The sequence below is a fragment of the Mytilus californianus genome, unplaced genomic scaffold (assembly GCF_021869535.1).
Source record: "Mytilus californianus isolate M0D057914Y unplaced genomic scaffold, xbMytCali1.0.p SCAF_7, whole genome shotgun sequence".
Classification (NCBI taxonomy): Eukaryota; Metazoa; Mollusca; class Bivalvia; order Mytilida; family Mytilidae; genus Mytilus; species Mytilus californianus.
The window spans coordinates 111195924-111218343 of NW_026262723.1; the positions used below are offsets into that span (position 1 = coordinate 111195924).

Consider the following 22420-nt stretch of genomic DNA (forward strand, 5'->3'; position numbering starts at 1 on the left):
TTGATCTTTTCATCAGTATTCACACAGACGGAAGTTTTCAGACTAGAACTATGACAAACGTGATGATTACAAATTTCCAATTGTCAATTTCTCGTTTCTCAGTAATAACATACCCTCTATCCTATCGTTTACATATCAATTAACACGTTACGCTTGTGTGTTTTACACTACATGTATTTCACAAGCAGGGGTGCAGCACAAAAACTGCTCCGACTGAGTTATAAGGAAGAACGACTGAAATCGACACAACATAAGATATAGGGTAACCATCACGAATTGGTTGACTGATACGATGTGTCTATGTCTCAACTCACAAGCGACATATTTTCCCGGTCATAAATCTTTAGATACCAGAATAGCCGTCTTATTTACCGATTGTGTCCTATTTCCAATTGTGACATTTTGACTGAATGTGAATTCGTATACGTTGGGTGATGCATACATAACATGAGACGCCTACTCTGTCGACGTACCCCGCCTCGCTCCTTTTGGAGTTCATGGGATTCCTTCAGTTTTCAGTTTTCCTTGATTTGTATCTTCCTAATGGATTTCTGAGATTTGAATATTGGTTAACCATTGGTGTCTGGAAGTTGACAGCCCTTCTGATTACCCAATATGATGTTCAGACCCTAAGTTGACAGTCCTTCTGATTACCCAATATGATGTTCAGATCGTAAGTTGACAGCCCGTCTGATTACCCAATATGATGTTCAGATCCTAAGTTGACAGTCCGTCTGATTACCCAATATGATGTTCAGATCCTAAGTTGACAGTCCGTCTGATTACCCAATATGATGTTCAGATCCTAAGTTGACAGTCCGTCTGATTACCCTATATGATGTTCAGATCCTAAGTTGACAGCCCGTCTGATTACCTAATATGATGTTCAGATCCTAAGTTGACAGTCCGTCTGATTACCTAATATGATATTCAGATCCTAAGTTGACAGTTTTTCTGATTACCCAATATGATGTTCAGATCCTAAGTTGACATTCCGTCTGATTACCCAAAACGATGTTCAGATCCTAAGTTGACAGTCCTTCTGATTACCCAATATGATGTTCAGATCCTAAGTTGACCGTGCGTCTGATTACCCAATATGATGTTCAGATCCTAAGTTGACAGTCCGTTTGATAACTTATATGATGTTCAGATCCTAAGTTGACAGTCCGTCTGATTACCGAATATGATGTTCAGATCCTAAGTTGACAGTCCGTCTGATTACCCAATATGATGTTCAGATCCTAAGTTGACAGTCCGTCTGATTACCCAATATGATGTTCAGATCCTAAGTTGACAGCCCTTCTGATTACCCAAAATGATGTTCAGATCCTAAGTTTACAGCCCTTCTGGTTACCCAATATGATGTTCAGATCTTAAGTTGACAGCCCTTCTGATTACCCAATATGATGTTCAGATCCTAAGTTGACACTCCGTCTGATTACCCAACATGATGTTCAGATCCTAAGTTGACAGCCCTTCTGATTACCCAATATGATGTTCAGATCCTAAGTTGACAGCCCTTCTGATTACCCAATATGATGTTCAGATCCTAAGTTGACAGTCCTTCTGATTACCCAATATGATGTTCAGATCCTAAGTTGACAGCCCTTATGATTTCCCAATATGATGTTCAGATCCTAAGTTGACAGCCCTTATGATTACCCAATATGATGTTCAGATCCTAAGTTGACAGTCCGTCTGATTACCCATTTTGATGTTCAGATCCTAAGTTGACAGTCCGTTTGATAACTTATATGATGTTCAGATCCTTAGTTGACAGTCCGTCTGATTACCCAATATGATGTTCAGATCCTAAGATTGGCATAAATTTTCTTACCTTTTCTTTGGAAATACTAGGCTTAAAGGAATTGAGTATTGATGAAATAGTGTGTTCGGTCCCTTTCTAAAATCATCCACATCAGGTAACGCTTCCATCTAAACAAGATGATCATAAGACACTCAGATTGTTGAAGGTATTTTCAAAATCCTGTCTAAATCACTTTACCAAATGAATCCAAACCTTGCTAGGATTTTTTTTTCAGGATACGTACATGGATGGCACACTACATATTGCTAGTAAATATACAAATATTGGTGTCAACTTTAATAATATAATACATATTAGACAGGAGATATAAAAAAACAAATAAAAATTATAAAGATAAATTAAAAAATAAAATGTCCACTAACCGAGTGGGATGTTTTTCATTTTTGTATTTGGAAGAAGAGAGCACAAAAGGAACAAGAAGAAGAAGAAGAATGTAAATGGAAGATCTTTCATAGTCTTTGTAAAATTCATTCACAGCTGTTCAAGACTAATTAGTGGTTTGACATATTGTACAGACACTAGTATTGTCTGTTGGTAGCGAAGACCGTATGTTGACCTCTAGATGTCTTCTTGATTTTTTTGTGTCGTTGGATTGACGTATATCCGACGTCCGGTTGCATTCTTTCCTGATTTTCTTTTGTCAATAGAGAAGAGAAGAGAAGAGAAGAGAATATTTATTATTCCAATCAAAGGCCCTTGATGGACAGCATGACATGATGATGTATACATACAAAACAATACAATATGAAGCACTATGCTTTGCTATTGTATAAATAAATAGTGTACTAACACATTAAAACAATATGTAAATATATTTTAAGAACAGTTAGTGAAATATAGTCTACACTATAGGCAAGAAGTCTGGTTGTTTAAGTAGAGAAGCAAGTCAGCTGGTCGATACTATATTTCTAATGTTTAAGTAATGAAATTTTTTCAGGAAAGATACACTAGAAACAGAATGATCCAGAATTTTTGTATTAATATATCCTTACTAGGTGACTAATCATCTTATTTTTCCGGGGAAGCTTGTGACCCCTGTCTTATAAAAAAGCCGGACCCTTTCAATCGCCAACCACCGTTGTTTAATTAATCAAAGGACACTGTGACTTTTAATTTCAAAACTAAGCATACTACGCACTGCAACATATATACATGTGAGTATCAGAACAATATTAATTTTATTTCGCCTCTTTTGTCTTTTACTTTTACTATTGCTTCTTTTTTCGTTAGTGGGGGGTATATCATAAGTAGTACTTTTATTATTTTCATCAAGAAAAAAGAAACAATTTATTGTAATTTTTTTTATTTGATATGTAGTTCATGCAGTGTGATTAGCAAAATAAAACTCTCACAAGAAGCAAAGCGAGATAACTCAAACATTATAATTTCAATGTCATTAAATTTTTGGGAAAAGAATGATAGCGCAGACAATTTGTGTGTTTGTGTCGGTAACGCTATTTTTTTTACATCATTAAAATGGAAATTTATCAATTAACAAAATGAAAAATTACGGATTTGAAACTTGAGTTTCGATAATTTAAAGACAAATTTGTTGATTTTATATGCTATCTAAATGTTCATCAATGTTGAAAAAATTCATTAGTTAAGTAATATTTCAGAAAATAAAAGAGATAAAATGCATTATTTTTCGATTTTCAGTTTTACCAAAATCTGTGAAACAGCCAATTTAGTACCGTACCTTTGACCTTTTAAAATTGTCAATTAATTCAGTTATTCCATATCATTGTAAAAAGTTTGTACACACTGGGTATTGAAAGATTGACAGAAGAATAACTTTGCATAACTCGACGGATGTTTGGATAGATGATAAAGGTATAAAAGCTCAGTGCAATTTCAACTGTGCATTTGATTTCAGTATCTGTAATTTTGCTATAAGTTCCGGTAAGCAATTGTTGCGCTCATGATTTTTCCACCGTGCTCATGGTTTCTTTTTCAAGAATCAACGCTTATTCATTGTATCTATATACAGAAAAAAGGGGAATGTGACATAATAAGCCTTTAAAGTTTATTTCAAAATACAAGGCTTTCATTAGAATAGTTTCGATTTGATATGAAAGTATAGTGTTGGCTCATCTTGTTTGACAACTTTGAACTTTTCCGATAAATGTTTGCAAAGATTCAGATGTGGTTTCAGTCAAGTGTTAGTAACGCAAATTTTATTTCTCTCTAGGGTAAAACGTAAAAATACAGATAATGGTAAGCGCCAAAGATAAGTTACGTTTTTAGTCGCCCGCAAAAATGATGTAAAAAACTGTGACGAACACCACCAGTGGTTCGACTGAAGTTGCTAGGTGCATTCTATCAGCACTAACACCAGTAGCAGGACAAAGTAAAAAGTTTAAGAGTATAGTACTGCATGCAGTGAAAAAATAACAAAATGTTGAGAATCAGACCCTGCATAACTGTGTCGTGATAAATCTGACGCGAAACAGAACCTTGAATTCGTTCAAGTACCAGTTTGCGACTTGATAACGCCATGCATGGGTGATAAACGAGCGCGAATGAAAATTCCAGCTCCAAAGTGAGAGGCATCTAAAGATGTGGGAAATGCAGATTTTTGAAAAGAAGGGACCTCATTACGGAAAACAGAATATTGTTCGGGCAATTCTATGCTAAACAAATCGTTGTTTTTTGCACTACGCGTATTCCGATCCGAAATCCACGGAGGGATTCGAATCCCGATGGGCAATAAATAAAAATTTTGTACCGGTGAGTAGGTAAAATCTGTATCCGATTCCCACGGAGCATAATTCCTTCGTGGGAATCGCTTTCAGATTTTACTCACCAACCGTTACAAACTTTTCATTAATTGCACCTCGGGATTCGGATCCCTCCGTGGTTTCAGATTGGGATACCCCGTGTGTGTTGTCTGTCAGTATTGTCTGTCAGTGTTGTCTGTTAGTATTGTCTGTCAGTGTTGTCTGTCAGTATTGTCAGTATTGTCTGTCAGTTTTGTCTGTCAGTATTGTCTGTCAGTGTTGTCTGTCAGTAATGTCTGTCAGAATTGTAAGTCAGTATTATCTGTCAGTATTGTTTTTCGTTTATTGTTTTAGTATAAATCAGGTCGTTGGTTTTCTCGTTTCACATTTTGATACGCTAACTACAAGATAAGAAAATATCAATGGGTCCATGATGAGCAAAGCAAATAGGACTCTCCAGTCAGAGTATAATGCAATTGTTATTCGCGTTCACAGGGGGTATGGGTTCATATTCCCTGTCAGGGATGGTATACACTGACATTGTATATGAGCCCATAACCCCTTTGAAAGTCCCGAATAACCGATGATAACTTATAAAAGTTGCTTACATCAACATTTGGATGGTGGTGGATAGTTGTCTTATTAGCAATCTTATTCGTGTTATTTTTATTATGACCTTATATTTAAAACATGGTTTTAATTTCAAAGTTTATACAGATTTCAAACTAAATTTTACTGACCGTAAGACGTAAAAATTAAATCTGTTACTCTCTTTCGTCATTCTGATAGACGATATTATGACTCACATTGCAGCATTTATAGTAAATGTTACTTGAAAGAATTACTTGAGAAATTCAAAAACACAACCTATAAAGCAGCAACACATTTTTACTGAAGCAAAAGATTAAAATGTAAAGATTAATATATGTTGTGTACAAGTTATCATTTTGTACACATTATAATTTGTATGTAAACTTTGTACAAATTGCAATTTGTCCAAAAAAAGCTTGTACAAATTACAATTTGTACAAAATTTGAATAAAATTCACTTTTGATTTGTACAAAGGAAATATGATAATTTAACATGATAGAATTGATGGTCTTTTATAAGTTTTTAACATTAATAAATTTTAACTGCCTTGAGAAACACATTTTTGTATTCAACTCTTCTCGAACAATTTTCAACTGTTCATTATTTTGGGGTCAATTGTTTTAATAAGTTGCCAGCATGGGCTGTCTGGCCAACAGATCCAAGCCGAATATCTTACCAAGAAAACAAAACGGAAATTACCAGAACTTGCTGTGGGGGATAATGTCATTATACCTATTCCTCAGTATGATCGTACCCCAACTGATCTTCGAAATATCCTAGGCGTAATTGTTGCATCTGGAGATTTTTGGTACCGCATTGGAACAACTGTAGGAATTTTAACAGGATAGATATCAAAGTGAAGCCGTTAAAGACACATGTTTATTCGCACAACGATTCCTGAGCTTAACTTTCGCTATATGAAGCAGTTAAAAGGCTTCTAAAAACTGGTGGTCAGGGGTTTCTTTTGTGTAAAGGCAAAGGTGGGTGCAGCACTTCTAAATGTAAATGTAAAAAGCAAAAGATGTGCAATTCGCGATTACATAATTCACTCACAAGCTCAAACAAATGATACTGAGAACTATTTTTGTATTTTGTAAATAAGGTTTTATTTTGTGGTCATTAAATAAATATTCTATAGTGTGTATCAATGTGTACGTAACCGAATCCATAAATATTATAAATTATTGTACAAGTTAAAAGTGAATTCTAGTAAAATTGTGTACAAATTTTAATTTATACAAGCACTTTTTGGACAAATTCCAATTTTTACAAAGTCAAAATACAAATTATAACTTGTACAAATCATAATTTGTATAACATGATAACTTGAACACAACATATATACACAACTTTGGGAGTATAGAAATCAGGAAACTTTCGTACTCATACCATAAAAAGCCTACTCATATTAGATATTTTAAAGGTCAAGTTACAGTAAATGGGCTATGTCACAGATTTTTCTAAAATTTTGCATACAACTTTGGCTCGTTAAACTATAACTGAAAATCGAAAAAAGAATGCATTTATATCTTTTAATTATCTGAAATATTACTGATTGAATTCTTTCAAATAGGTGAATATTTGTATAGAAAGCACATAAAATCGTCAAAAAACCTACTTAAATTTGTCGTAAACATCAAATCTCCAATTTCTAATACATAGATTTTTCTTAAAAACCTTTATGTTGTTGATACCTAAATTTCCGTTTTAATGATGTAAAACAATGATAGGGTCACCGACTTCGTTTTTACGGTACTCATCATTCAAAGTGGTGTTCTATGTGAAAAAATACCATAAAACGTCGAAATAATCGTAGTTCGTCATTGCGTTGCAGGCCGTAAAACTTCAATTTTTGACGTTTTTCACAACACACTAGGCAACAGATTGATTATTAGACAAAAAACGAAGTCGATGATCATATGACTTTTTTATATCATTAAAATGGCAATTGATGTACCAACAGCAAATAGTTTTTTAAGAAAAATCTATGTATTAGAAATTGGAGATTTGATGATTTTCAGACAAATTTAAGACAAATTTTCGCCGATTTTATGTGCTTTCTATACACATATTCACCTATTTTGAAAGAATTCAGTCAGTAATATTTCAGATAATAAAAGTATTTTTTCGATTTTCATATATAGTTCCATGAGCCAAAGTTGTATGCAAAATTTTATCAAAATCTGTGACATTGCCCATTTACTCTTCCTTGACCTGAACATACATTTAACCTGTCTTATCCACTTCAGCGGACTCATGATATAGTGTTCGATTTGGGGGAGGTCATGATGTACATTCCCGTCCAGCGAAACCAAAGCGTTAAAACTTTAAGTTACTACTGCTCAACCACACACACGACATTAACGAGTAAAAGCAAAGACGGGTCGATTTGGAGTTTAGATAATGTGTCAGTGTAGAGAAACATGTCATCTTTCGGAGCTAGCATGTCAGTATAGAGCAGGATATATTTACACGGCATTAACATAACATCGCCATGCGTATTCTTGTTATATTTGTTGCTGGATATTGAACAACAGATGCAAGGTCCCGGGCGTGCCGCTGGTATGGGTAACTCTTTTGGATTGTCAAATATATCAGTGGCGTGTGCAATATCACGGAGGTAAATAATATACCAATTGGTAGAAATTTATATGTCAATGGGCATAACTTTTCATCTTCTGTTAAGATGTCTGTAAAAACTGAGTTCTGATCTATTTACCTAATAATCTGGGTAATCGTATACGGTTTACGTCTAAATAAGATAGATATACTGAGAGATGTGGTATGAGTGCCAATGAGACAACTCTCCATCCTACGGTCACAATTTGTAAAAGTAAACCATTATAGGTCAAAGTACGGCCTTAAACAATGAGCCTTGGCTCACACCGAACAGCAAGCTATGAAAAAAAAACAAAATGACTAGTGTAAAACCATTCAAACAGGAAAACCAACGGTCTAATCTATATAAAAAAAACGAGAAACGAGAAACAATTATGAACCACATCAACAAACGACAACCACTGAACATCAGGTTCCTGACTTAGGACAGGTGCAAACAAATGCAGCGGTTTTAATAGGCGCCAACCTTCACCCTACCTGAAACAATAGTGTAACATCACAACATAGACTGACAGAATAAATTATCAATTGAAATGGCTAAACTCAATCAAAAGACATATTAATAAAAACAAGTGAACATACACTGAACGAATAAATTTGATCTATGACACAATGTAAATACAAAATTAACAAAACAAGGGGGTTAGATGTAAAACAATATCAGAAAGACAACCATAACCTTGGAGAAAATGCCGCCAAATAAAATAACGTACACAGGTAAATAAAAATAATTTTGTTGTAAGGTATACATGGAGTACGGAAATAATATTTACAAAATAAACGATTTTGTTATTCCTAGCACGAGAACAAAAGTGAAAATTTATCGTCATACTAAACACTTATCAAAGGTGGTATATATTAAAAATAGTGAGTCTAGATATAACACTGAATAAGTAAACATTAAATAACAAAAATACATTGTACCAACAGGTCAAATTAAAACGAAAGTACGATTTGAGAGTACTCGCAGTTACTGAAAGCTAGTTAAAAGCCAAAAACAATTAATAATAAAAACTCATGTCAAACTGTGAGATATCGGGAAAAGATGCATTTTTCGAATGATTTTTATCATTCAGACTGATTTAACTTGATTACGAGTTCATGGACCCCTCTTTTTTTAACTGACATTAGGTTTGATTACGTATGAAGATTATTTGTACCAATTTTTATGAAAAAGTCACCGATGAATTATTTTTAAATTAGATAAATATACAGCAAAAAATGCCGCTTTTTTTCTAAAATCATGAAACTTTGATAAAAATTAGTTGTTTCCAAAGATTTGTTATAGAGCATACTTATAATAAGAAGATTTTCCAAATGTTTTTACAAAAATCCGCTTGTGTTTATCTTTTGAAACAAAAATGTTAGGTATGTCTATCCAAAGGAAAGAAATGTTAAAAAAAACGAAATTTTGAGTAAATGTCTTAAATTTCGACCCCATTTATCTCTTAAAGCAGCACATGAAGGTACATTCTTTACTACATATTTGAATTGACTAGGTGAAAAATAGCTTGTATGCAAATTTTCGTAAAAAAATCACCGTGGGATCAAAACTGTATCGTATGCCCTTAATGTCATGGACAAAGAAGACACGACTTGTGTAATGCCAAAATAAAAGTATCGACAGGCAGTAGGATAGTTAGGAGTTAACCTGTTAATAAATATGTATAATGTAATATATAGATAGAGTAATCTCTCTATAGAAAATGAACGTGGATGTGTATTTATACATCTCAAAAAACCGTTTAAAAAGAATATAAATTTAGTTATGTTTTAATTTGCTGATGACAAAATCGATAGTTGTGCCAATGTAAACTATATTCAAAGATCTAATTACAACATTGGTAAGATAACCTTTACTAATAAGTTTGTTTAACGGTTCGATGAGTTTATACGGATCACATAGTGATTTCCGCGCTTTTAGTACAATATCACCGTAAAATTTAGGATGTGATTTACCGTTTTTAATAAGTTTTCTACAGGTATAACCAAAACTAATCTAATCTTTGCATCTATGAAAGAATTTAGTAAAAGTTTTAAGCAATTTATGGTAACGAAATCCCTAACTTAATAATTTACCAGTGATGCATTGATTACGTTCGTTAAAATCTATGACATCACTACACACACGGGCATAGCGAACGAGCTGGGATATATAAACACCGTATGATGGAGCCAAAGGAATATCGCCGTCTAAAAAGGGAAAATTAACAATAGGGAATGAAAAATCGTCTCTTTTGTCGTAAATTTTAGTATGGAGTTTCCTTTTCAAAATTGAAATGTCTAAATCTAGAAAAGGACAACTACTGCTGTTTATGTTAGATTTATTTAAAATAAGTTCCTTTGGGTAAATTTCGGTAGTATATTTAGAGAACTCTGGATTATTTAACGAAAAAAAATATCATCAAGATAACGGTAGGTATTGTTGAATGTATCAACCAAATGTAACAATGACGTGTCTTTACTGAGTTTGGTCATAAACTGAGATTCATAGCAATACAGGAATAAATCTGATATTAAAGGGGCGCAGTAAGTGCCCATAGGAATACCTACTACCTGTCGATACATTTTATCGCCGAAACGTACATATATGTAGTCCATGAGAAAATTTAAAGCGTCGATCATATCTTCACATTTCCAGTTAGTGTATCTAGCATACTTTCCTTTTTCGTTACAGAAAAGGCTTTAAACGAGTTACAGCAAATAAATTTGCAATGAGATTTTTCAAAAGACCATTTAATTAAATATGAAAAGATGTCATGTTAGCTCGGAAAACTATATTTATGGGTTGTGATTTTCCTATGAAATATATATGAATGGGTAGGGATTTTAGCATGAATCAATATATGAATGGGGTGGTTTTTTTTACACCCCAGCCGGACGTCTGTCCCCCAATTTGTACGTTGAGATACCCCGTGGGCCTCCCCTTCTGGAGCTTCATATTCGGTTAATGCATAAACTTATTGCTTGTCCCACTCCTAACGTTGTCTAGTTTTGATCCCCTTTTTTTGCGGATACGCATCTGAACAATAACCAATCAATCAAATGTTTCTGGTTTAATGATACTTCCTTGCTTTCACATTTGCCTCACGTATATCAAGCTGTTATGTTAACTTTTCTCGTATAAAAACTAACCAACATTAACTCACCAACACCGGTTAATTATGTTAATGCGAGAACGTCCTTATTACATAACGGTAATCAAATATGGTTAGTGCGTTTTTGCCCAATATATTGAAAAGTATAATATATTATAATGAAATTGTAAACAGCTATAATGATCGGCAATACAAGATCTTTAAATAAATCTATTTTTTAATCGTTAATGACTCTTTTCAGGAGTTATTTTACTTTCATCAAGATTTTACCCCGTATTATGCACTTGAAAACTATAATAGACAGATAACTGTACACAGCTTAAAATAGGATAAGGTCTGTAAACAAGAATGTGTCCATAGTACACGGATGCCCCACTCGCACTATCATTTTCTATGTTCAGTGGACCGTGAAATTGGGGTCAAAACTCTAATTTGGCATTAAAATTAGAAAGATCATATCATAGGGAACATGTGTACTAAGTTTTAAGTTGATTGGACTTCAACTTCATCAAAAACTACCTTGACCAAAAACTTTAACTGAAGCGGGACAGTATCATTTTCTATGTTCAGTGGACCGTGAAATTGAGGTCAAAACTCTAATTTGGCATTAAAATTAGAAAGATCATATCATAGGGAACATGTGTACTAGTTTTCAAGTTGATTGGACTTCAACTTCATCAAAAACTACCTTGACCATACACTTTAACCTGAAGCGGGACAGACGGACGAACGGACGGATGCACAGACCGAAAAACATAATGCCCCTAAATGGAGCATAAAAAATGTCAATACGACTGAAACTATCAATTTACTCCGTAGTGATGTTTTGGAATCTATAAATCATGATTTCTACACATTTTTGGAAAGATTGAAAGTATTATTACTATTCATTCATAAAGCGTCGGTCTCATACTTCAGAATGTAGTCGGGCTTGTCAAGTATTCTATATACACACTGAAATATATAGTTCACAATACTAATGTCTATGTAAATATGCACAAATATGGATTAGAACTTCAAAGCCATGATGGCCTATGCTACACTTATGAATAGCCTGTCAAAACTAAATGTGCGAGTTCGAATCCCTCTCGTGACAAGGTGGGGTTTTAATCCGACTTATTTGAATAGGATTTCCAAATTTTTTACCGAAAGTTGTCCTAGCATTCTTGTTCAACCTCCCGTTCGCGTTAGTAAGTCTACTAATAAGGAGTGAATCAGGACCCCAGGCTAGCTGAAGATTGGTAATACGCAGTGAATCAGGACTCCAGGCTAGCCGAAGATTGGTAATAAGCAGTGAATCAGGACCCCAGGCTAGCTGGAGATTGGTAATAAACAGTGAATCAGGACCCCCGGCTAGCCGAAGATTGGTAATAAGCAGTGTATCAGGACTCCAGGCTAGCCGAAGATTGGTAATAAGCAGTGATTCAGGACTCCAGGCTAGTCGAAGATTGGTAATACGCAGTGAATCAGGACTTCAGGCTAGCCGAAGATTGGTAATAAGCAGTGAATCAGGACTCCAGGCTAGCCGAAGATTGGTGATAAGCAGTGAATCAGGACTCCAGGCTAGCCGAAGATTGGTAATAAGCAGTGAATCAGGACTCCAGGCTAGCCGAAGATTGGTAATAAGCAGTGAATCAGGATCCCAGGCTAGCCGAAGATTGGTAATAAACAGTGAATCAGGACCCCAGGCTAGCCGAAGATTGGTAATAAGCAGTGAATCAGGACCCCAGGCTAGCCGATGATTGGCAATAAGGAGTAAATCAGGACCACAGGCTAGCCGAAGATTGGCAATAAGCAGTGATTCATGACTTCAGGCTAGCCGAAGATTGGTAATAAGCAGTGAATCAGGACTCCAGGATAGCCGAAGATTGGTGATAAGCAGTGAATCAGGACTCCAGGATAGCCGAAGATTGGTAATAAGCAGTGAATCAGGACTCCAGGCTAGCCGAAGATTGGTAATAAGCAGTGAATCAGGATCCCAGGCTAGCCGAAGATTGGTAATAAACAGTGAATCAGGACCCCAGGCTAGCCGAAGATTGGTAATAAGCAGTGAATCAGGACCCCATGCTAGCCGATGATTGGCAATAAGGAGTAAATCAGGACCACAGGCTAGCCGAAGATTGGCAATAAGCAGTGAATCAGGACCCGAGGCTAGCCGAAGATTGGTGGTTCTCTCTGGGTACTCCGGCTTCGTCCATCAATCTTGAGAAGTGTCCGCCATGTTTTAAAAACGCAAGTATGTTGAAAGTGGCGTTTAGCATTAACAATCGATCAATAAGTATGTAGCTGGTATCCATTTGCTGACTAATTTGGTCTTTTTTAAGAGCTGATACACAACATAATCATTTCCAAGTATTATCATGACTATCAACGCGATTGGCAGTGTATTTATAGTAATTCTTTGGTAATACGAGTTTTCACACCCGAAATCTTACCGGACATGGCCTTTCCTTCTGAGCGCAATTCCGAAAGTTTACCAGGTCAACAGGCTGCTCGAAATCGTTTCTGCATATGTCGACTAAAATCAGACATTAGTATAATAAGTTAACAGATGTCTTCGTTACTTTATAAATTTTCTGAATATTGTCTCAGGAAATATACCGAACACAAATTGATTAGAACAATAATAGGTACACTATTAACAGTCATTCCTCTAAAACACGCAGATCGGTTGCTTCGATTTAAGATGGGTTTTTTTTGTTTGATCTCCTACTAACAATAAATTTCAATCTCATTCTTTCCTTTAGGGTGGAAATATTTGCCGTGCATAATTTCTTTTAAAAAGTGAGTTAAACGTTGCTTTCCAATTCGAAAACTTTGTAAAATCATTATCTTCTTCTGAGTGCAATATGTTTCTTTTCCCTAGAGTGATAATAATACTGATTAATTATCGATATTATAGCCGCCCGATCATAATCTTTTCTTATATGCTTCACTTATACTTTACTAAGACTGAAGGTTTTTCCAGATTCAAAACCGCTTAGAAATTTTCAAATAATATACATGTACATGTAAAGCAAAATGTTGTCCTATGAAATATTGTCCCCTAAGACAATATTTCATGACTTTGTATCATGAAATGCTGTCCATATCTATGTAATAATGTCATAGAACATATTTCCATATGAAATTTTGTCCATATACAGACAATATTTCATGACCTTTCATAAATGAATAGAGGAAAATTTGTCTTGTTAGAGGGAGGTTATCCAAGGTTATATATTGTTATTGAGACAATATTTCATAGATGGATTTTCATGCAATTTTGTCCCATGAAAGGGAGGTTATAAACATTTAATATTTTAAATAATGATATCATTACAGTGTTTGGTTTAATTGATAATAACAAACAAACCTGCATAATTGATTATTTTTGTTTGTTTGTTTGTTATCATCGATTAGACAAAACACTTAAATGATACCACTAACCTTAATACTAAATGCTGATAACCTCCCTTTCATGACACAACATTTCATGACAATCCATCAATGTAATATTGTCTCAATATACACAATATATAACCTTGGATAACCTCCCTGTAAGGATACAACAGATACAGTTAAGTCTGCCTCATATCTGGACTTACCGATCTAGAAATTGACAATGATGGTCGGTTGAAAACAAAACTTTACGACAAGAGATGATTTCAGCTTCCTAATTGTGAACATCCCATTTCTATGTAGCAACATCCCAGCAGCACCTGCATACGGAGTATATATCTCCCAGTTGATACGGTATTCCAAGGTTTGTATTTCCTATCCGATGATTTCATTGACAGAGCCCTTCCGGAGCACTTGAGATCACCCCCAGTTTTTGGTGGGGTTCTAGTTGATCATAGTTTGGTTTTCTATGCTGTGTTTTGTGTACTGTTTTTTGTCTGTTTGTCTTTTTCTTTTTAGCCATGGTGTTGTCAGTTTATTTTCGACTTGAGTTTGAATCACGGTCCCTTTGGTACGTATCCTTCGTTTCTCTTTTAATTAGACAAAAATGCATACTGTTCATCTATGAAATATTGTCTGTGTATCGACAAAATTTCATATGGAAATTTGTCCTTTTATGGACATTTTTTCATAGATGGGACAAAATTTCATGATCAGTACAAAGTCATGAACTGATGATATTGTCTTGGGAACAATCTCTGGAACAATAGTATTTCATAGGACAATGTTTTGCTTTACAACTGTGTACCTTAACCGTTTTCTTATACCTAGTCCGAGGATGCTCTGACTGCCGTGGGACCAAGCAAGTCACCCATAAAGACCTTTGGCGTCAGAGCAATCGGACTATCCCATATCCCATAGTGTACGTGTATGCATACCCGGTTATTTTTACTCGTCCCTACACTGCAGTTTTGCTTTGTTTTGTCCCTGTTTTCAAGTTCAGATCAGTTTAATTGCTAGACACATTTTCAAAACTTTCATGAAATCAGAAAATGCAGTGCATACTTTCATAAAAGGTATATGTGTAATGTAGGACCAATATGATGATGCTCATTTATGATATGTTTTGAAACGAATGTATTTTTTCGTGGCCTAATTGATGTTTAGACATTTTAGTTATCTCCCTTAGTTCCTTGTTTTCCGGGTTCATTTTTACACCTGATACAGAATGTATTGCATATCATTTATTCCAATATTTATAAGCTTAAGCGAGAATTATGGCTTTCTTGAGTATAAACTGCACAAGAACAAAGAAATAAACAAATTATGTGTTTTCATTTTAACAAGACTCTCTTGTTCATTGGTTTATTTGATCACATGATATTGTAAAATTTAAGGTCGTGTGCAAAAGCGTCGGTTGACCCAGTAATCCTTTGAAGAAATTATGGTAAGAATCGACTAAAATCAGACATTATTTGTCAACATCAACGTTTCTCACATATGTAAAGTTATTCATTGATGTATGATGCACAATTTAGCTGTAGATTTCAGCACGATTCGCTTCTAAATTCGTTAATTTCTCGTATTTTAGGCTGGCGGTAAAGCGGGAAAAGATTCAGGAAAGGCCAAGGCAAAAGCTGTTTCTCGTTCCCAGAGAGCAGGTTTACAGGTAAGAAATTTGAAAGAATTTTGAATGAAACTAGTCAAACCGCATAATGAATTGGAAATGAATTTTTGTTAAAAATCTGATGCAATTCAAATATAGCGGCTTATTTAAAGCAATTAAATGTTTTTACGGTTTATTTCTAGTTTCCAGTTGGTCGTATTCATCGTCATCTAAAGAACAGGACAACCAGTCATGGACGAGTAGGAGCTACGGCAGCTGTTTACAGCGCTGCAATTCTCGAATACCTCACAGCTGAAGTATGTTTAAATAAGAAGCGTAACAGTAAAATAAACGGGGGCAAAAAAAGGGGGGGGGGTTAAAATAACAAATACAGAACACACTATATAATACACCTTATCGCTAATCCCGCTTGACCCGAGAATCAGTCCCGCTCGAACTTTTGACGTCAATCAACAATCACTTTTCCATTGTGGCGTCAGATATTTTCTATTATGACGTCAAAATTTTACGGGAACTTGTGTGATGTCCAGTAATGGCGGACAAATAGCGATAAGGTGTATTATGATTTTAATCACAGATATATACACTTACCACACATTTATAGTTGAGGTTTAATGATGTATAGCAGTGAGAAAAATTACATGCAGACCAAATTATTGTCTCTGTATTTCCCAATCTTTCAAAATTGGGGATAATTGTAATTTTATTAAAATTTTCTGTAATCTTGAGGTTTAAAAAAAATGGTCCTCATAATTTCCAGGAGAATTACTAACATTCAGAAACTTGACTTTGTCTATCTCTAAATTCTTACTTCTGTGTCTTCAGAGAGAAATCACTCACAGAATTCTTGCTTAACAAATAAATTGTCTACTTTTTCATTTGAAGTGATTTTTTTTTTCTTTCATATCTGACTTGATGGTAATACTGTGCAATTATAAAATTTCAGATAAGTAAATAAGATTTTGTATTTACAACATCATCATAAACAAGACCATTAAATTTGGAACCTATAATGTTTATTTTCTCATCTATATAGATTATCTTCATTGGGACTTCCCTCAAAGAGTAAATACCTCCTCAAGAATGCTATAGATGTGGATTAACACATCACATGCATTTACATGTTATATTAGATAACTAACTTCTAAAATGGGTTACAATTATTCCAAATACACTATTCAGTATTGCAAACTTCTAATTATTGGAAGTTGGAAATTGGTCTGTTTTTACAATAAAATTTATAAAAACCACAATACACTTTAGCTATTAATATTTTGTCACACTTGTTGATAGAAAAAAGCATAAAATTCTGCTTTTTAGGAGGTATTGTTCTTTACCTTTACGAGGGATCTTTACCTGTTACTTGTGTAAGTGACTACTTTTGAATGGAACTCAATAGATTAAATTAGTTTTGTCCCATATGATATGTATTTTGTATACAATTTTATAACACTTGTATTTTCTTATTTTAGGTACTTGAGTTGGCAGGTAATGCTAGTAAGGACTTGAAGGTAAAGCGTATCACACCTCGTCATTTACAGCTTGCCATCCGTGGAGATGAAGAATTGGATTCTCTAATCAAAGCTACGATCGCTGGTGGTGGTAAGCATTCTGTAGATTATATATCAGTCAGAAACAATTAGCAGCATTTTGTCAAAGATAATCATAAAAATAAGTTGAATTGTCTCCCTTTGTACACATAAAAACCTACATTTGACGTTTGTAATTTGACGCTCATGAATATTTTGGTAAATGGACTAATTTTTCTCTTTTTATGCAAATTTCAAGTAAGTCTTCCAATGAAGGTAATAAATATCCATGCAACTTTTAACATTGAAAATAAAATGACATCATAAACCAAAAGCAGTTGATTTGCAAACATCAATAGGTCATTTGCACAAAACACGAAGTCATTGGAATAAAAGTAAAGTGTTGTTTCATTTCTAATTTAAGAGTTTCCATGACCTCAAGTTTACAATGTGAGAAATGATTACATTATTTTTTCTGTAATTATTATTAAAAGTTTTATCATTGGTTCACTATTAAATTCATGTGGTTATAAGTAATGAAGTATAAATAAAAAATATAATATTGAAATTATGTTGTATGTTTTAAGTTTAAAAAGTGACAGAAAGAATTGAACAAATAAGTGCATGACTTTAGATTTTATCCAGTAATATATTAGAGTAGGATTTGTCTCCCCTTCACCAGGTAGAGAAGCTCATGAATAGTACAGTGTTGTGAATTTGATCTCTAGCTTGGTCAAATCAAAGACTTTAGAAATTGTTATTTGCAGCTTCTCAATTTCTGCTAACTATGCAGCATTTAGGAACTAGAGCAAAAATTTGTCCATTTAAAATAATAAAAATGTGTACTTGTGAATATTGTCTTCCAGAGTGGAACTTAATCTTAAGTCAGCAGGATTGATCAATATGTTCTTGTCATAAAAATGATTGAATTATTATTAAATGGATGTTCGACATCAATTCAGAGTTCTATTGTTGATAAGATTTATATTTGCTAGTGATCTTCCTGCCCCCTTTTTCATTTGAGTTGATGTTATAATCTATTATTTTTTCTTTCTTTGCAGGTGTCATTCCACATATTCACAAATCACTCATCGGCAAAAAGGGATCACAGAAGACATAGACTCTTCGTTAACCAGATCTTTTAATCTCTTTAAATGTTAGTGTATTCTTAGAACATTTTTATGTTTGACAGCATATATTCATTATCACTGTTAGTGGAAGATCCATTTTACAGTTCATATTTTGAGAAAAATTGTTTTATTTTGGTTTTAATTTTCCCATATTCATGTTTGGATACATTTTTAGCATTCATCTCAGACTCATTAAGTTAATAAATGGAGAACAGGTGTTAGTTCAATGTCTGTGTAAATGTTTATGTTTTTAACCTGTGAAGCAAATATGAAAGGAATTATAGCTCACAATAATACAAAAGTTAGTGTTGTAAATAAACTTGTAAGAGAAGTTATTTGTATTATTGTTTTATTATGTCTCTTTGATGAAGGGAGACATTAAGTATTAGTAGTAGTTTTGGTTCTTTTATAACCGTTTCCAGGCCAAAACTTATTTATCTTTTTATTTTCATTGTCACCACATGGCTTCTGTCTCAGTAAACTTTTAAAGTTTCAAAAATCTGGACCAAGTTCAACCATTGGTTCCTGCCAACAATTTACATGGTCATCATGCTACAAATAGATGATTGATTGATTGTTAGTATTTAACACCACTTTCAGCACTTTTGGCTATATCATGGTCAGTTTTTATTGGTGGAGGAAGATGGAGAACTTGGAGTGAAATACGAACCTTAGGTAGAAAACTAGCAATTAAGATGGGACGCACTCACCTGTCACAAGCGGGGTTGGAACTCATAACCTGAGTTTTGACAAGCTAGTGATAACTGTAGCTAAACCACTTGGACACTGAGGCCCTCTACATAAAGAACATAAGGTTGAAATGCTTACTTGTCAAATATCTTGACAACCATAATAAAGAAAATCCTCCAGGGGCAAAAATGCTCAGAATGTCCATTTCAACTAAAATTATTAGATGTTTCTTTCTGAGAGTTATTGCCCTGAAATGACTAATTTTTACGAATTTTTCAAGTTTTTGTCTATTCTAAAAACTAAAATTAACTGAACACAGCAAAATTTATCAGCAATTCTTGACCTTCAATTAATTAAAACTATTGGAAACGACTCCTTATAGGAGTTAATGTCCTTGAAAGATGAAATGTAACACATTTTTGTGTTTTTATGTCCCCCCCCCCCCTTTGCAGAGGGGGCATTAAGTTTTACCCTTGTCCGTCTATACGGCTGTCTCTTCCGTCCGTACATCCCAAAATTGGTTTCCGTTCTCTTACTTTAGTTTGCCTCCACCAAATGTTATGAATCTTATACACAATGATTATTACCACAAAACACAGATCAAGTTTGAATTTTGGTGGCGTCACTTTTACCTTTCTAGAGTTATGCCCCTTTACAAATGGAAAAATTGCTGAATTTTTAGTTTCCTTTCTCTAACTTAAGTTTGCCTTAACCAAATGTTATGAAACTTTTACACAATGCTCAGATCTTGGGTTGCGTCACTTTTACCGTTCTCGAGTTATGTCCCTTTATAATATTTTAAGCAAGCGGGGGCATCGTCTGTGTGACTGTTCCATGGACACATTCCTCCACCATAACAACAGACTTCCCGGTGTCCTAGCACTCCCGTGGTGTTGGGTTGGGGATTTGCCCTTGGTTGTGGTTTGTACATATGTTAGTGACCCATCTCCATTAATCCTGTTAGGGAGTGTTCATGAATACCACTGTACCCTCTCAGCTTTCGAGGGGAGCTCCGAATATCAGAGGTATTAACCCGAACATACATTCCCCATTTATTTGTCTTATCATGAAAACTATGATGGGAAGCTAGGTACAAACAGCAAAAATGAACAGCAATATTAAAATCAGCAACATACTGATATGAAAAGACCATTGGATGACTCTTTATAAGAGTTATTGTGAAGTAATGATTATTAAGTAATTTTTAGAGAACTTTTTTTATTATCTCAAATACTATACTATAGGTATTATCTTTAAACATTACTTGGCTTCAGTTTGTGTAATTTTTCACATTTTTTTCTGCTTTGAAACCCATGTATCAATTTAAGTTGAAGTTAACCGAAAGAGGAGGATTAGAACCATTTGTCACCTTAAATTACAAAAATTGTTAAGTTCTTCAATTCTTTCAAAATTATTATTGTTGTACTGATAAATGAAAAGGGTAACATAATCTGGTCACTTCTGTTCAGATAAGTAAAAAAAAAAAAAACGGATATACTAAAAATTAGAAGTGGAAGAGTTAAAATTACCAGCAATACCAATGTCACTTTTAACTAACAATTTACTTTAAAGATAAACAGATACTATTAATGATCGATCGTGCTTATGAATATAGTGAATATAAAAAAAAAATAGACGAGGTATATTGGCAATGACACAACTATACACCAGAGACCAAAGAACCAGGATTTAAGCAACTATAGGTCATCGTAAGGGTTTTAATAATGAGCAAAACCCATTCTGTATAGTTATCTCTACAGATCCTAAAATAATTCATGAAAATGTATATTCAATTTTTAGCCATATCGGCCTAATCGACCAGGATTTTCAGAGATTATTTTTGTAATGGACGACGGACGCCAAGTGATGATAAAAACTCACGTTAAAGGGCCAAGTGAGCTTGAATGTGAAATTAATTTAATCGTCCATGGATCTGGCCAATGGCGCGCCTTGCAAAAGAAAATATGTAAAGTTTTACCCTTGTCCGTCTGTCCGTACGTCCCAAAGGTTTCCGTTCTCTAACTTTAGTTTGCCTCAACCAAATGTTATGAAACTTATACACAATGCTTATTACCACAAAATACAGATCAGATTTGAAATTTGGTGGCGTCACTTTTACCGTTCTAGAGTTATGCCCCTTTACAAATGGTAAAATTGCTGAATTTTTCGTATCCGTTCTCTAACTTAAGTTTGCCTCAATCAAATGTTATGAAACTTATACGCAATGCTTATTACCACAAAACTCAAATCAAGTCAAAATTTGGGTAGCGTCACTTTTACCGTTCTTCGTATCCGTTCTCTAACTTAAGTTTGCCTCAATCAAATGTTATGAAACTTGTACGCAATGCTTATTACCACAAAACTCAAATCAAGTCCAAATTTGGGTAGCGTCAATTTTACCGTTCTTTAGTTATGTCTCTTTATCACTTTATATGCAAGCGGGGGCATCATCTGTGTCCCATGGACACATTCCCCATTTATTTTTGTTTGTAGTTGTATGGAAATATATTACACAAACCAAAAGAACTCCATGGGCTCATAGAAGGAATGAAAACCCATCACCAACAAGAAAAGAAATACCAAAAAGGATACTAAACTCCAGAAATGTCAAGAAGAAAAGATAAAACTATTCAATTAACCGGTTGCAAGGCAGGCTTATTAAATACAGCGCGAAAATGTATTTTCAATTTTGTACACAATTATATCCTGTTTTTTTATGGAGCAGAACATTTTATTTTGATCCTTAATTGGGCAAGATTATCTATTTTCAGTTCATACCATTATGACTATATTACGGAAGCCGATAAGGGTAATTCAAAAAAAAAATTATGTCGTATTTACGACATAGTATGTCGTATTAACGACATCGCTATGTCGTAATAACGACATATTATGGGAAAATAACAACATCGCTATGTCGTAATAACGACATATTATGTGGAAATAACGACATCGCTATATCGTAATTACGACATATCATCTATAACAACAACCTTAACATTGCTACTTTGTGAGCATCGAAACACTATATGTCGTTATTACGACATAGCGATGTCGTTATTTCCACATAATATGACCGCGAAGGGACTTTGAAAAAATCAATGTTCAAAATCTGCTTCTCACGATCGCTGAAATGACTGAGTATAAATAACTTAGTATAAATATACAATATGTAAATAGTATCCAGGTCCTTAAAAAGAGTT

General features: G+C 34.2%; 1 protein-coding gene across 1 annotated transcript; it reads left to right on the forward strand.

Annotated features, from left to right (window-relative positions):
* The first annotated feature begins 15577 nt into the window (after positions 1 to 15577).
* On the forward strand, positions 15578 to 18862 carry LOC127707650 (histone H2A.V). The gene is made up of 5 exons (XM_052212288.1): positions 15578 to 15688; positions 15833 to 15910; positions 16051 to 16164; positions 17341 to 17470; positions 18459 to 18862. The coding sequence occupies exons 1-5, from the start codon at positions 15686 to 15688 to the stop codon at positions 18515 to 18517; spliced, it is 384 nt and encodes a 127-aa protein (XP_052068248.1). The 5' UTR covers positions 15578 to 15685; the 3' UTR covers positions 18518 to 18862.
* Positions 18863 to 22420: the final 3558 nt, after the last annotated feature.

What these genes read in the sequence shown, in the direction of transcription:
- LOC127707650 (XM_052212288.1), top strand. An exon ending in TCGAATACCTCACAGCTGAA is followed by an intron (nt 16,165 to 17,340) that starts GTATGTTTAAAT and finishes TTCTTATTTTAG; the next exon opens with GTACTTGAGTTGGCAGGTAA. An exon ending in AGCTACGATCGCTGGTGGTG is followed by an intron (nt 17,471 to 18,458) that starts GTAAGCATTCTG and finishes CTTTCTTTGCAG; the next exon opens with GTGTCATTCCACATATTCAC.